This window comes from Mytilus edulis, chromosome 1 (genome assembly GCF_963676685.1).
Source record: "Mytilus edulis chromosome 1, xbMytEdul2.2, whole genome shotgun sequence".
Classification (NCBI taxonomy): domain Eukaryota; kingdom Metazoa; phylum Mollusca; class Bivalvia; order Mytilida; family Mytilidae; genus Mytilus; species Mytilus edulis.
The window spans coordinates 54106284-54123687 of NC_092344.1; the positions used below are offsets into that span (position 1 = coordinate 54106284).

Sequence of the window (17404 nt, forward strand, 5' to 3'; positions counted from 1 at the left end):
GGAGTTACCTTCTACTCACATTGATGAGCTACCTCCAAACGAAGCCATTACAGTACTCTTAAATGCTAATACCAAACTTATATCGAAGTATACGCATGTCTACATTTTTTTAAATGTTATAATTTTGACCTCATTTTCTTATATCTGTAATATTTAAAGTTAAAACATGATAATGCATCATAAGCCTATTTGGCTGGCTGAATCATTATGTCAATACTCAATGTAAATTATATTGTATATATTCAGGTTGCACTCTAATAAACTATTTATTCATTCATTCATTCATTCATTCATTCATCCATTCATATACTCAACCCAAGATCACACACAAGTAACTTAAGATTTTTCAAGATTCCAATTCTTATAAAACTGTCGTATTTTAATGTTTAAGATATAATTTTCAAAAATAAAATATTGTTTTCACTATCTTTAATTCAAATCAAAATTGTTATGATAAAGTTTTAACCATTTTTTTTTCTTCATCTCCTCTCAACATCTTCAAATAGGCTGGTTTCTGAAAACAAAAATCATTTTGAAATGATGAATAAGTTTAAAATAAGTAATTGCGAACATTAAATTAATGTGTTGGTTACAGAAATTTTCTGAAAAAAAAATTGTATTTGAAAAGACAGAAATTTTAATACACACAACAATATGTGGTCAACTTTTTCAACCACAAACGATGGAATTTTTAATTGGAGATGAGGATTTCGGAATTGCTTATTTAAGCCTTTTGTATATTTTTTTTACCGGAAGCGCTTCATTCTAAAAATGTGCGCACGGTCAACGCTTTTACAACGCTATAAAATTACAAACAGAAGCATTCATACTTATAAGTACTTATTATCTAGGATCATGAAAACACGATTTCTATCATGTTTTTATTTAATTTACCTGTGCACTTTATTGTGGAACCTCGTGTAATCGACTGTTAAATTGCATTGTGTAATGAATGTCAATTTCAGAAGGACGCGACATTGCTGTTAGCCAATCAAAATAACGTAATATTAGGAAAAATACATGCAATGTAATTATTAACCATTGATATTATGTTGATAGTACAATAAAACGCTTCACTATAACTACTACTAGGCGAGTGACTTATTTCTAAAAGACGCTTAGTTAACGACTTTAATGCACCCTCAGGGGCGTAGCTACCCGGAGGCACGACAGCACGTGCATCCACGTCGTTTTCACACAAAAAAACCCAAAAAAAACAAAAAAACAAAAAGAAGAGAGAGAGAGATGAGTTAGTCAATCGGAATCGGAGACTGTTGGTTTTTTTTCCGTCTATCCCGGATATTAGTTTGACAACCTAGTTACAAGTGTTGATGAAGCATTCAGAAAAAGATCGTAGCTCCGAAGTTGCGTCACGTGCACATTGAATCTTTGATTCGGCATGCAAAAAAAGAAATGGCAAAATAAAAATTTATAAATTGAATGTTAAAGGAAACACCTATGTTGTCACTTTTTTTAATTGATGAAATATCATTAGATAACGACATTTGGTTTCAAAATAATTATTTTTTTTGGAGATTATGACAAAATCGGAAGGTTACTTGTATCTTTTACAAGATTTTTACTTTTGAATTTGTAATACTCAGTCTATTCTAAGATATGTAGTTTTGGAGCACATTTTACAGTGTACAGTTCATCAGTTTGGAATGAGATGTACCAATCTGCATTAGAATTATCAGATCCCTTCGATATCGTTGAAAATATGCCGAGGCGATGTGGTTCAGTGACAGACTACCGGAGCCAATCACCATGCAACCACGCCAAAACAGTATTGGAAAGCCTCATTATTTTTTGTGTTCATAGACCATAATTATAAGGCAACTGGAGAGTGGAGTTGCGTCTAACAAGAGGCTGTTAGAGAGACTATCCTGCAGAGGTCAAACCCTGAACAGTAAATACACAACTCACAACTTTTAAGCTTAAACAGCTCTCAATATGAATTATGATTGAATATTTGATACAGCATGGGTTTGTCCGTCCGTCCGTCGTCAAAATGTCGGACATTAACTCAAAAATGCTTCAATCAATTTGCAAGCAACTTTGGTGAATTGTTAATATTTATTAAAGTGAGCTCCCTTTTTTTATAAATTTTAGATTTGACGTTTCCGAGTTATGGTACACAATTTTTTAATCTTTCAAGAACCATAACTCCTCATCGGTAAAAGTGAATATCGTGAATATCAAACCTGGCCTCCATTTTGTCATCAGTAACAACATATTAAAATTCTATAAGCATTGGTTGAACGGTTTATGAGTTAATGCACAGACACGACTGGAAACGCATTTTTCCCCCGATATTTCAAGAACCGTAACTCCTGAACGGTAAAAGTAAAAATTGTCATTATCCTTCTTGACCTCCATTTTGTCATCAGTAACAACATTCAAAAATTTGAAAAACTTTGGTTGAAATGTTCATGAGTAAATGCAAGGAAATAACTGGAAACGCCATTTTCAATCTTTCAAGAACCATAACTCCTTCAAAGGAAAAATAAAATTCGCCATTATTAACTTGATCTCCATTTTTTTTTGTCAGTACCAACATATTAAAATTTTCAAATCTTTGGTTGAACGGTCCATGAGTAAATGCACGGACATCATTTGGCTGCCGCCCGCCGTTCATCCCAAAATCAATAACGGACATTTTTGTCGAAATCCGGTAAAAAATGAGGGCAAGCTCAGATAAACCAAACAAGTTATACATGTTCACCTTACAATCATTCAATTTTTCAAATATAGTTGACCCATTACTTACTAGTTTCTAAGAAATAGACTTAAACAAGAAAACTAAACACTGACCAATGAACCATGAAAATGAGGTCAAGGTCAGATGAACCATAATGAGCCAGACATACATGTACACCTCACAATCAATCTATGCATTAAATATGGTTGACCTATTGCGTGTAGTATGTAAGAAACAAACTTAACCATGAAACCTTTGACATAATGATTATAGTTAGAGAAAAACAGACCAAATTAAACAAGAGTGCACACGCTGAAATGTCTCGCCTTCTTTACTAATCATTGATATTATGTTGATAGTCCTAAGTATAAAGCTTTATTAAAAACTGTCACATAAACTTAACATTAACCAAGATAACCAAACAATGACCAATCAACCATGAAAATGAGGTCAAGGTCAGATGAACCATGCCAGGCAGACATGTACAGCTACTAATGCTTACATACAACAAATATAGTTGACCTATTACTTATAGTTTAAAAAAAATAGACCAACACACAAAACTTAACACTGAGCAATGAACCGTGAAAATGAGGTTGAGGTCAAATAAAACCTGCACGACTGACACATAGATCATAAAATATTTCCATACACCAAATATAGTTGACCTATGGCATATAGTATTAGATAAATAGACCAAAACTCAAAAACCTAACTTTGACCACTCAACCATGAAAATGAGGTCAAGGTCAGATGACATCTACCCGCTAGACATGTACACCTTACAATCATTTCATACAACAAATATAGTAGATCTATTGCATAAAGTATGAGAAAAACAGACCAAAACACAAAAACTTAAATATAACCACTGAACCATGAAAATAAGGTCAAGGTCAGATGACATCTGCCAGTTGGGGCAATATGCGCAATTGTTTCTCCATAGGCCGTAATGGTAACGTTTTCTTCTGTTGCTCAGCCTATATCGTAAACTTGTGTATGTATGATGGCTTGTTTCGAAGCTGAGACATTTTTACATATGTGGTTAACTTTTCGGGGTACGAAGTGTGATTCATTTTTCCGTAATTTAGCAAACCCCGAGTATCCTTTTGCGATGTGGCTCCTCATGGTAAAAAATCCCATTTTTAACACAATAAGTTCTTTGAAATTTTAATACTTTGAACACATTTAATAGCTCCATGGTTTTTACACATTTATTCTGTGTTCTCTTACTTTTTAAATTAACACTAATGGTTCAGCTCAGTCATTTGTTTATCATAGAAATGTGTCAAATATCACTACACAGAGATTTTTTGTTTACACGTGACTTTTGTGTTCCTCATTTGAAGGCGCATTAGGGGTATTGTCCCAGTTGGACATGTACACCTTAGAGTCCTTCCATACACCGAATATACTAGCCCTATTGCTTATAGTATCTGAGATATGGACTTGACCACCAAAACTTAACATTGTTCACTGATCCATGAAATGAGGTCGAGGTCAAGTGAAAACTGTCTGACAGGCATGAGGACCTTGCAAGGTACGCACATACCAAATATAATTATCCTATTACTTCTAATAAGAGAGAATTCAACATTAAAAAAAATCTGAACTTTTTTTTCAAGTGGTCACTGATCCATGAAAATATGGTCAAGGACATTTGACATGTGACTGACGGAAACTTCGTAACATGAGGCATCTATATACAAAGTATGAAGCATCCAGGTCTTCCACCTTCTAAAATATAAAGCTTTTAAAAAGTTAGCTAACGCCGCCGCCGGATCACTATCCCTATGTCGAGCTTTCTGCAACAAAAGTTGCAGGCTCGACAAAAACTAGAGGCTCTCAAGAGCCTGTGTCGCTCACCTGTTACTGTATTTACTGATGTCGGCCATCTTGGTTGGTAGGCGGAGTCATTAGACACTTTTTTTTAAATAGATACCCTAGTAATGATTGTGGCCAAGTTTGGTTAAATTTGGCCCATAGTTTTAGAAAAGAAGATTTTTGTAAAAGTTACAAAAAAGATAAAAAGTTGTTCAATATTGACTATAAAGGACAATTACTCCTTAAGGGGTTTATGGAACGCCGGAACTGTCTTATAGTGTAAATATTTCATGTGTTTTGTCGATTTGCCTTTACGTCCTGTCATTTCTTCTTTATGTTATGTGCAGATGTCTTTATTTCCTGACACGGCATCTCTTTGGTATGTAAAATTAGTAACTTGTTTGGTCAAACAATTGTATGATATGTCATTGCTAAACTTTGTTGTGTAAAATATGCATTACATTATGCTGTAACTACTATATATTCTGTGAATACTTCGAAACTTTATGATCAACCACCTTTACATTCTTTCGTATTTTATCTATGCTGTGTCTATTCGTCTTTTACGTAAGTCATGTCAGTTAATAATTGCGTCCTGTCTCAAGTGTTATTGATTTGTCAAATGTTCTAAAGGTTTTGTTTTGATACACCTTTGTTCTATGTAAACCTAATGATATCATAGTCTTTTGGCGTTATGTTGTATACATATGTATCTCCAGTGAAAAACACAAAACATCATGGTATTATTCATATGCGTTTTGCCGAACAATTGATGTTCTCTGTGAATATTCATTACTTCATGTGCTAATGCCTTTTACATTATGTGTAAACAACATATACATTTTGTGCAAACCTCGTTTACCTTATGTGCAAACATCGTTCACCCTGTGTGCAAACATCGTTTACGTTATGTGCAAACACCTATTACGTTATGTGCAAATACCTATTAAGTTATGTATAAAAACTACATCATTATGTGCAAACACTATTACACTATGGGCAAATACCGCTTACATTATGTGTAAACACCATGTAAGTTATGTGCAAATGCCTATTACATTATGTCCAAACATCTATTACGTTATGTGCAAACACCTATTACGTTATGTTCAAACACCTATTACGTTATGTGCAAACACCTATTACGTTATGTTCAAACACCTATTACGTTATGTGCAAACACCTATTACGTTCTGATAAACTGTTTTTTTTGACACAGATTAAAACAAAACGCATCAATGATATGCATTTTGAAAATGAAGAAAATTAAAAGTTTGACCTTTCTAACAAACTGTGGATTTTTATATTAATTATATTGATTGGTGTAAAAATGCTATATACATACAATGTATCTAGTTTTATGGGAAATTATTTTGCTCTACTTTAAAAGTGTACGTTATGCATCCATTCTTTGAAAATGTGTTTACTTTACTTGTTGAAAATTGAAACAAATATACAGACACGACTTAAGTTTTCAAGAGGTGCAACCGAAAGGAACAATACAATATAAAAAGGAAGATGTGGTACGAATGACAATGTGACAGCTCTTCACAAGAAAGCAGGATGATTTGTTATTACCCTCCCAGTAGGGTTTTCATCTAGCAAGAACGTGTACTAGATTAATGCTACAAATGTAATGACGTCGCCCACGATTCATGTAGCAGCTAAGAAATCCTACAAAATGTTTAAGATTTTATTTTCGTTCATTTCCTTTAACAGTTGTGAATATTATTCTGAATAACCTTCCTAAGACTTAATATTTCCTCCGTCCCTGACAAGGCGTGTTGAGACGGGTGGGTGTTGTTATGATATTGTAATTATTGTATTTATTTATGTTGGCATGATTTGTGTTGCGTGGCCTGATAGTTGTTTACAGAATAATCTTAGAAATGTGCAGTTTAGAAATCACTGGAACAATTACAGAATGATTGGAACTTTCCAGAATGATCCTAATAAAAGATGCGTTATATAAACTTCTACATTTTACTAGAAACTTCTGTTGTAACTTTCTAGGATGTTCCATTATAGACTGTTCTAGAATCTTCCATGACAACTATATATATACAGACACTAAAGTTAAACTCTCACTCTTGGACTTAGACTTAGACATCGATAAACATTAATATTCATAGCATTTGGATTGACACTTTTATTCTACAAACAACATCATACTGGATTGTGACCGTAATATTCAGATTGGATTCCGAAAGATATCCGGATACAGATAAAGATAAAAGATTGGACTCATATTTTGACAGTTAAGTTGGGAGAAATATTTGTGAAATACTTCTTGTAAACATTTGTATAATAAATCTTGTTAATTTTTATAATTGATTTGTGTCTTTTGTTGGCTACAATTTAAAGGCGATTTCTGGCCGTAACCGGGATACTGAATTATCTTATTCAAAATTTGTTTAGTAATTTTTATTATAACTAGCCAACAAAATTCTACAAAATGGCATTTGATGCCGGTAAATTTTTGAAAACGCCAGACCTGGAGGGGTTTGAGAATTTAAAGAAAGAGGAATTACTGTTACTTGCTAAACATCTGAAATTAAATTTTAAAGTATCTATGAGAAAACAAATTATAAAAAATTTGGTTATAGACAAATTAGTTGACGCAGAAATTTTAGGTGAAGAGGCTCTTGAACTTAAGTCGAAAATGTAGATGCCTTTAAATTAAAACAGCTTGAATTAGAACATGAATTTAAATTAAAACAAGCAGAACTGGAAATGAAGGAAAGGTTAGAAATGGAAAAGAAAGAAAAAGAAGATGAATTTAAATTAAAAGAACTTGAAATGAGAGCAAGGCTAGAGATGGAAAAACTGAAAATTGAAATGGTCAAAGAAGAAAGCAACCAGTCAAAATCAGATTATTTTGAGGCAGAAAAAAATATACGTTATGTTCCCAGATTTTGTGAAAAAAACAGTCGATAAATATTATCCACAGTTTGAGAAAATTGCTCGTAATTTGAATTGGCCAAAGCCGTATTGGACTACAATGCTACAAAGTGTTTTTGAGGGTAAAGCCAAGAAATATACTCCGCACTTCCATTAAAAAAAAGTTCCGATTATGACACGGTAAAACAGGAAGTTTTGAAAGCTTATGAGCTAGTACCAGAAGCATATAGACAGAAATTTAGATCTTATAAAAAGTTTGATTCACAAACCTATGTGGAATTTGCTCGGGAAAAAGAAAATCTATTTGATAAATGGCTTACTTCAAAGAAAACAGATAACAATTTTGATAACCTAAGACAATTGATGTTATTAGTCTAAGAAGAGTTCAAACAATGTCTTCATTTAGACTTAAAAACACATTTAGACGACAAAACTGTTGAGACAATACATGATGCAGCTGTAATTTCAGATAATTATACCCTTTCACATAAAAGAAGTTTCAAGGGTCAAAATATTAATACTTCAAGTGGAAATTACAAAAATCAAAGCACTGAGCGTACTGATAGTAAGCCTGTTGCACAGAATAAGAGTCAGTCCAGTTATAATGTCTAGTCCAAAATTTGATACTTTTGAGAAGAAGTCACTGATTTGTGCTTATTGTAAGAAAAATGGTCACCTGATGGCTGATTGTTTTAGACTCCAGAAGAAGAATGAACGAGATAATAAGCCGAAGTCCAGTGCTTGTACGACACCTTATATTACCAGTACGTTGGAATGTCCTGCGAGTCAGGCTTTTAAGTCCAGTTTTTGTGATTACATGGAGGAATATAAACCCTTTATGTCTGATGGCTTTATATCTGTTGTTGATGATACCACTCTTCAGCCTATTAAGATTTTACGGGACACTGGAGCTTCTCAGTCTATTTTTATATTTCTTATTGTTAGAAGGTGTGTTGCCTTTGTCCGAGAAGACTTCTGTTGGTGCCTCCGTTTTGTTACAAGGTGTAGAGTTAGGTTGTATAGATGTTCCTCTCCATCGTATTTATCTGAAGTCAGATTTGATAACTGGACCAGTTATTGTGGGTGTTCGTCCTAATCTCCCTGTTGAGGGGTGTTACATTATTGCTAGGAAATGATCTAGCTAGGAACAAAGTGGTTGCTGAACCAATTGTTACCAGTGAACCGGTGGTGGATGTTAAATTACCAGAAGATGATGCTGAATTGTATCCAGCTTGTGTTGTCACTAGGGCGATGGCTAGAAAACAACAAGATGAGGATTTGCAAGAAAACCACTTTGATTAAATGGACCTTTCTGACACTTTCCTAGCCAACATTGAAGGTCCTGGTACCTCAGAAAAGGCCATAATAAGACCACATAATGTTAACAAGAATGTTATTATGCCATGGCCAGATGTAAACAGCCATTCATTAGACAGAAATAATTTATTCGAAGAACAAAATAAAGACCCTGAGGTTCTTCAGCTCCGCAAGAGGGCTCAACCACAGGAAGAAGCAGACAAAGTGGCCGAATGCTATTACCATCAGGACGGCATTTTAATGAGGAAGTGGAGGCCTCCTGATGCTACCCCAGAGGAGGAATGGAGAGTGGTATACCAAGTGGTGGTGCCTAAAGTTTATAGGAAAGAAATTATTGGTCTTGCCCATGACACCTTAAGATATTGCAGCATTTCTACTGGCCCAGACTTCGAAATGATGTCGCAGAATACTGCAAATCATGCCATATATGCCAGATTGTTGGTAAGCCTACCCAGAAAAAACCACCAGCACCATTTCTGCCTATTCCAGCCTTTGGCGAACCTTTCAGCAGAGTTCTAATTGACTGAGTTGGACCTTTACCAAAGACCAAAACTGGAAATGCGTATTTATTGACAATCATGTGTACATCCACTCGCTTTCCTGAGGCTATTCCGCTAAGAAATATCAAGACACCTACTATCGTCAAAGCACTTATCAAATTTTTCACATTAGTAGGACTTCCTAAGTCTATACAGTCCGACCAGGGATCAAATTTCATGTCAGGTTTATTTCAGCAAGTCGTGTACCAGTTAGGGATTGCTCAGTATAGATAAAGTGCGTACCATCCAGAATCTCAAGGTGCCTTAGAACGTTTTCATCAAACATTGAAGAACATGATTAGAACAGAGACTGGGATGATGGAGTTCACTTTCTACTTTTTGCAGTCCGAGAGGCTGTTCAAGAATCCCTTGGATTTAGTCCCTTTGAGTTGGTATTTGGCCATACTGTAAGGGGACAGTTAAAATTGATTAAGGAAAAGTGGCTTACTGAACATACTGACTTGAATCGTTTAGACTATGTATCTAGATTTAAAGAAAAATTATATACTGCTTGTCAAATTGCTCAGAAAAACTTACAAAATGTACAGAACAAGATGAAAATTTGGTATGATAAAGATGCCAGGGATAGTTTTTGAGCCTGGTGATAAGGTACTTGTATTTTTGCCAGTCCCTGGACATCCTTTACAGGCTAAATATTGTGGTCCTTATACAATAGAGAGTAAAATCAATGATTTGAATTATATTGTAAAAACTCCAGGTCGGCGTAAACAAAACCGAGTGTGTCATATTAATATGTTAAAACCATATTTTGAGCGTACTTATGAATGTGAGAGTAAACCAGTTGCCACTTTAGGCATTGTTAAATTTGAGAACAATCATGACAAACCAGATGTAGTTGAACCACCTTTTAGTTCTTAAACTTTGGAAGAGACAGTTAGATTGAAAAATTCAGAAATTTTGTCAAATTTAGACTCAAAACTTGCACATCTATCTTTTGATCGTAGAGAAGAAATAAAAACTTTGGTATTTACTTTTAAAAATCTTTTTCCAGATGTGCCAAACAAAACCACTGCTGTTTGTCATGATGTTGATGTAGGAGATTCTTCTCCAATTAAGCAACATCCTTACCGGCTTAATCCACTCAAACTTGAAGCTATGAGAAAAGAAATTAAATATATGCTTGACAATGATATTATTGAGCCGAGTAACAGTGAATGGAGCTCTCCTTGTCTCCTTGTACCAAAACCAGATAAAACCGTTCGTTTCGTGACTGATTTCAGAAAAGTAAATTCAGTCTCAAAATCTGATTCCTATCCGATTCCAAGGATAGACGATTGTATTAACAACATTGGTCAAGCAAAATTTGTGAGCAAATTTGATTTGTTGAAAGGTTATGGGCAAGTTCCATTGACACAGAGAGCTCGTGAAATATCAGCTTTTGTTACACCAGATGGCTTATTTCAATATACTGTAATGCCATTTTGCATGAAAAGTGCACCAGCTACATTTCAAAGAATGATCAATAATGTAAAAAGATTTAAACTGTTGTTATGCTTATATTGATGATCTAATTGTATGTAGTGATAGCTGGGAACAGCATTTAACACATTTGTATGATACTTTTGATAGATTGTCACAATCAAATTTGACTATTAATCTTGGTAAAAGTGAATTTTGTCAGGCCACTGTTGATTATTTAGGGCATAGAGTTGGCCAAGGTCAAGTGAAACCTATTATGGTTAAAGTGGAAGCCATTTCCAAATTTCCTCCTCCTACAAATAGAAAACAACTTATGAGATATTTAGGCATGATTGGATTTTACAGAAAATTTTGTTCAAATTTTGCTACTGTTCTGATTACTCCAGACTTTGAAAAACAATTTAAACTTGCTGTTGATGCAAGCGATGTAGGAATTGGAGCTGTTTTATATCAAGAGACAGATGATAATGTTGAGAAACCTATATCATATTTTTCCAAGAAATTAGATAAACATCAGAAAAATCATTCAACTATTGAAAAAGAGTGTTTTGCAATGTTGTCGGCACTTCAACATTTTGATGTATATTTGAATCCCACTGTATATCCTATTCTTGTTTGTACTGATCATAATCCTCTCACCTTCATACATAAAATGAGAAACAAGAATCAGAGGTTGACTAGGTGGAGTTTATTGTTACAGGAATATGATGTAATTGTAAAACATATTAAGGGTAAAGATAATGTAATAGCAGATGCTTTATCTAGAGCTTATTAAAACACTTTGTATTACTCAATTTATTTCACTTAACTGGGCGGAGTTTATCCAGTTCGTTTATAATAAACCAGTCTATCTATAGATAGGTGTTTTTGGATACACTCATCAATGCATTGTCCAGTCATTCTTTTGTAAATTCCTTTGATGTCACTGATAAGTGATCAGAAATCAGTAATAACTATAACGGCAATCATCGTAATCACACACATTTTCAAATCGACTGTCCTCATGCAAATTAAAACGTAAGCTCCGCCCGATCAGTTGAAATAACATTGGTAATATATACTGTGTATTTTTGTTCATATTATTCATGATAAGTTTTTGTTACACTAAAACTTCTTTTAAGGGGGGAGGTGTTATGATATTGTAATTATTGCATTTATTTATGTTGGCCTGATTTGTGTTGCGTGGCCTGATAGTTGTTTACAGAATAATCTTAGAACTGTGCAGTTTAGAAATCACTGGAACAATTACAGAATGATTGGAACTTTCCAGAATGATCCTAATAAAAGATGCGTTATATAAACTTCTACATTTTACTAGAAACTTCTGTTGTAACTTTCTATGATGTTCCATTATAGACTGTTCTAGAATCTTCCATGACAACTATATATATACAGACACTAAAGTTAAACTCTCACTCTTGGACTTAGACTTAGACATCGAAAGACATTAATATTCATAGCATTTGGATTGACACTTTTATTCTACAAACAACATCATACTGGATTGTGACCGTAATATTCAGATTGGATTCCGAAAGATATCCGGATACAGATATAGATAAAAGATTGGACTCATATTTTGACAGTTAAGTTGACAGTAATATTTGTGAAATACTTCTTGTAAACATTTGTATAATAAATCTTGTTAATTTTTATAATTGATTTGTGTCTTTTGTTGGCTACAATTTAAAGGCGATTTCTGGCCATAACAGTGTCCTGAAAAGGGGTTATCAGGTGACCCCTCTTACCTGACAATTTTTTTAAAACTAACAGGAATGTTGGAAAAATTTGATCCGATTTTGGATCAGACAGGTAGAAGGGTGTAACAAAAAGCTGCAATTTCTAAAACAAAAACCTTTTTTTTTCATATTAAAAACTGCATTATCCTGTAATCCACAAAAATGACGTATACACATATTTTTTTCTGAATGAAAGGGTTATCAGCCTTGTTTCACCTTCATGGGCCAAACTCGAAATTAAATCCCGCAACTTGAAACTCCAGATAATGACTTTCATTTATCCGTATTTGGTCCGGTAACTTTTCGAACCGTGTCATCAAGAACGATACAAAAAAATACATATTCTAGTAAATTGTAATTGTTTTCTTCTATTACTTTTTTTTATAAGTGATATGCATATCGTTTATTCTGTTTTCTATAAGAAGAAATAAATAATTTCGTTGCTAAGATGGTCATCAGAACATAGTTTTCCCTTTGAATTTCAGAAAAAACTGACTATCTATAAAAAAAAGATGTGGTATAAATGCCAATGAGACAATTCTCCACGAGAGACCAACTGACAAGGAAATAAATAACAATAGATCTTCTTATGGCCTTTAACAAAAAAAACCATACCGCATAGTCATCTAATCTATTTATTTTTTTACCCCATTTAATTTTGCACAAGTTTTGAAAGAAAATGGTTACAGTTAAGTAATTCGCTTTTATCCTGCAATTAGCTAGTTATTGTATACAAATAACATCTTTTTTGCTTTGTTTGTACATGTAAAAATAAATTTTCCTGCTACCCGTTTCCACGTTGATCAATCGGTAATATGGATATTCTTTCTGGGTAATAGTTCATTTTGGGATTTTCTTCGAGTCCACGTTTCAATAATTGTAAAAATCAGAGACAATGGTTAAGATTTAAACAATTATGCTCAAATACCAGGTGTAAATTGTAAACAATATATGTACATTGTCAGAAATATAAAATGTATTAGTTCTCGCTGCGAAACAGGAGAAAATTCGGTAAGCCTCGCTTTTCGTCCTGTGTTTCTAAAGCTCGTACAAATAAATTTCACGTTTACCGACAAAGTACATTTATAATCAATACATTATTCCACAGTTGATAATATGAATTTATCTTTTTGTTCAATATTTCAACGAATATCGTCGTATAAATTAGAAACATCGACCTATTTTCCAAACGGCGAGTCATAAATTCAATGAATATTATTGCGGGATATACGGTAAGCTTCAATGCGTTTAGTTATGCACGCGAATGGTTCGATAAATATAGCTAAATACACAATTTAGCCAAATGATCATAAAAGGGATTTGCTGCACATCATTGTTTTGAGAAATCGTATTTTGAAAAATATATAAAATTTCATACAAATATATTCTTTTGGATCTAAGTGTTATCATTCTAAAATATGTTTTGACAGTTTAATATTGCCATTTTTAGATATATCGGTCCATCTTTTCTCGGCTACTGTTAAAGCGAGACGGGTTTTTTTTTATTAATAGCTAGCGAGGCATGAATTTCATATGATTTAATCCAAATTATCCTCAAAGTGCGGAAACAATCTTGAATTTATGTATTCTTGTTCGCCTTGAAATCGACGTAACATATTTAGTCCAAATTCTTTAAAAAAAAAATCACCTATATAACGAAAAGACACTGTAACAGACTTTAACACGATAGAGAAGGCTTAAATTCTTCTGTAATTTTCCTGCTAGTGATTATAAATTAAGAAAGTTCACTTGTCATGTTTTGTATTGTTGGAATTTCGGAACCCTCTTGTTCATCCGTTTTAAGCACCATGAAACAATTGCCAGTTAACTATCAGTTTTCAAAAATCTTGCAGTATGTCATTGATACGATTTGAGTTCTCAAAATGAATCAAGATAAAATAAGGATAATAAGACATTTGTAAAAAATATAAAACCCTTGTTATGCTTTATTAATTTTTGAGAACATCTTTATGTCAAAGATATTAATCAAAGTACTGAAGTACTGAACATCAGATGACCGCAAGTTCTTGAAGACGGTCACAAGCACTTGTCTCAGAAAACCAAATCACATCTCTTTATCTGAAAGTGACATTAAAGTACAGATATATATTTTTTCTGTGCGTGGATGATAAATTCAACCTCATCGTAGAAGTGATACAAATCAGTAAACTGTGTTTTTTTTGTTATACATTATTTTAATATTTGTAAATTACAGTGACATGTATATATAATTTTTATCCATTTGTATATAATTCTATAGCACTATATTAATTATAGTGCTGTGCAAGTGCATGGTGGACACTCTTCTGTAATAATTGGATTTTTCTGATAGATTGAATTTGAGTGGGCATTCATATTTTCCAGCAAAACATTCAATGTCCAACGCAGAGAGGGGGAGCAAAGACAGATAACTCTCCATGGGATATTGCAAACGTTCTTGAGATATTATTCCGCATGCGGTAACACTTTTTTTTCTGTACGTGTGTATAAATATTAAAGATTTTTTTACTTTATTTATGTTTCTTACGAGTTTAACGACATTTTCATATCATTAATTTATGTTCCAAAAAAAATATTTTTAGGAGTATCCATTTGAAATGAATTAAGAACAAGTGATAAGGAATGTAATTTTGCACTGAATAATGTCCGCGTATTTATTATTATCATGTTTATAGATCGGTTACAATCTCAAAACGAAGGTTACGTAATGGAAATATAGGCGACAGCAATACACATTAATGCCCTTCCGGTCATCCGATGTAAAATGAATAGAGAAGTTGTTCATTAAGATATCATTAGATAAACAAACAATTTTTTTCTCTTTTTGATTTCTCATTTAATGACCAGTGGCGGAACCAGAATGTTTGAAAATGATGGAGCTGCGTTTGTTGGTTCTAAAAGCAGTTTGATTAAGAGGGGGCTCTGGACTCAGTTTTGCCAAAACTCCCTGCTAATTCAAAAAACAAATACAAGATAAGAGATGGCGGAAAAATATCTTTTTCCTCGGTCAATATAATCTGAATAGACGCATATATAATGTGTTGACCTTGTCAAAAGTCTATAATTCATAAATGTTATTCGGCGCCTTCCAAAACCATATGCATATGATTATGTATGCATGATATGGCGACCTATGAAATGACCCGCTCGGTGCAGATGAAAGAGAACATTACATAAATAAGGCCGTTAGTGCACTCGTTTGAATTGTTTTACATAATCTTTTCGGGGCCTTTTATTGTTGAATATGCAGTATGGGCTTTGTTCATTGTTGAAGGCCGTACGGTGACCTAAAGTTTTTTTTTTTTTTTTTTTTTTTTTTTTTAAGAGAAAGTTTTTAGTTTCAGTCGATATACACGCCCTCTTGAAATAATAACTTGTCGCATATAAATTCTGTTTGTTTGCTTCATGATGTGGCTGATATTCAGCAACAACTATTGGCTTAAATGAGATAAATTATTACAGACTGTTCTCTTCTGAGAATATTAAGCCATTAAATGCCAGAAAATTAACTATGTGTATTACATTTCAGATCAAATGTTATTAATTTATGGTCGTTTCATTATGCATATATTACAAATTGAAAATGAAAATTGAAATATCAATCATTTTAAAATACGTCTTTATTTGCATTGCTAATCTGCAATATGCACGATTTGTTTGCTAAAAAATGTTCCTATACAATGTTTTCAAAAATGCATTAAATGTATTTTATGACTTTTGTTAATCTAGGCACACCTCCAGAAAGACACACCTCGAGAATCGTGTCTATATATTTGTAAATATTTTAATTTTAAAGTAAAGTAACAAAATATAAAAAGAATGGATGTATAACGCCCACTCTTTAAGTAGAACAAAAAACTAAATATTTATATAACATTTTTATATCAATCAATTTATATAAATACTACATTTCCAATACTAAATCAACCACCCGATGCACATATTTAACTTTCAGTTCACATTCAGCATCCAATGGATATTACCTTGAAAAAGAATACAGCGAAGTAGTTTAGAGCTTTTTAGAAAGCTAAAACTTATTTTTTTTTTTAATTTTCAAAGTGTATATCACTGATGCGTTCCGTTTTAATCTGTGTCAAAAAGCGCTTACCAGAATGTAATAGGTGTTTGCACATAACGTAATTTGTGTGTGGACATAACGTAATAGGTGTTTGCACCTAACGTAATAGATGTTTGGACATAATGTAATAGGCATTTGCACAAAGTGTTATTGGTGTTTGCACACAATGTAAGCGGTATTTGCACATAACGTAATAGTGTTTGCACATAATGATGTAGTTGTTATACATAACTTAATAGGTATTTGCATATAACGCAATAGGTGTTTGCAAATAAGGTAAACTATGTTTGGACATAGGGTAAACGGAAGAAGGACAAGTCGCCCCACTGGCAAGTCGCCCCACTTTTTCACCAACTCGCCCCACTTTAAAAAAAAACGCCCCAACCTGGATCACCAACTCGCCCCACTTTTTAAAAAATCGCCCCACATGTGAAATTGGTTAAAGCATGTTTAATATTACTCCTGCAAACTCGCCCCACTTAATGGAAAACGATAATATTTAGATATAAAATTAAAATATAAAAACTCGCCCCACTTAAAAATAATTTTCGTATTATTGAAGAATAACTGTATTTTTTTTAAGATTAGTTATTTGCATAACAATTGAAAAGAAACCTGTTAATTGTATCATAATGCAATATATCATAATACTTAACGGATTTCAATTAACAGCAATTTGTTATCATAGCAATTACCAGATTGATTACTTTTGTCTCTGAATTTAGAATAATTCAACACTAACGAGCAATCAGAGAAAGGCAAATGTTTCTTTCAAGTAAATATCATAGAGAATGCCTATTCATTCATTTACCATAAGCGTGTGTCGTGTTTTTGTTAGTAAAAGTAGTCAAAACAGGTATTCAAA

At 33.1% G+C, this 17404-nt stretch overlaps 1 protein-coding gene across 2 annotated transcripts in view; it reads right to left on the reverse strand.

Annotated features, from left to right (window-relative positions):
• Nucleotides 1-358: 358 nt before the first annotated feature.
• Nucleotides 359-17404, reverse strand: part of LOC139513994 (DNA ligase 1-like) — a 59341-nt gene continuing 42295 nt past the window's right edge. For both annotated transcript variants that reach the window (XM_071302859.1, XM_071302860.1), the window contains one exon: nt 359-514. In XM_071302859.1, the coding sequence (XP_071158960.1) occupies nt 449-514 (66 nt within the window). In that variant the 3' untranslated portion in view covers nt 359-448. The remainder of the gene's footprint in view (nt 515-17404) is intronic.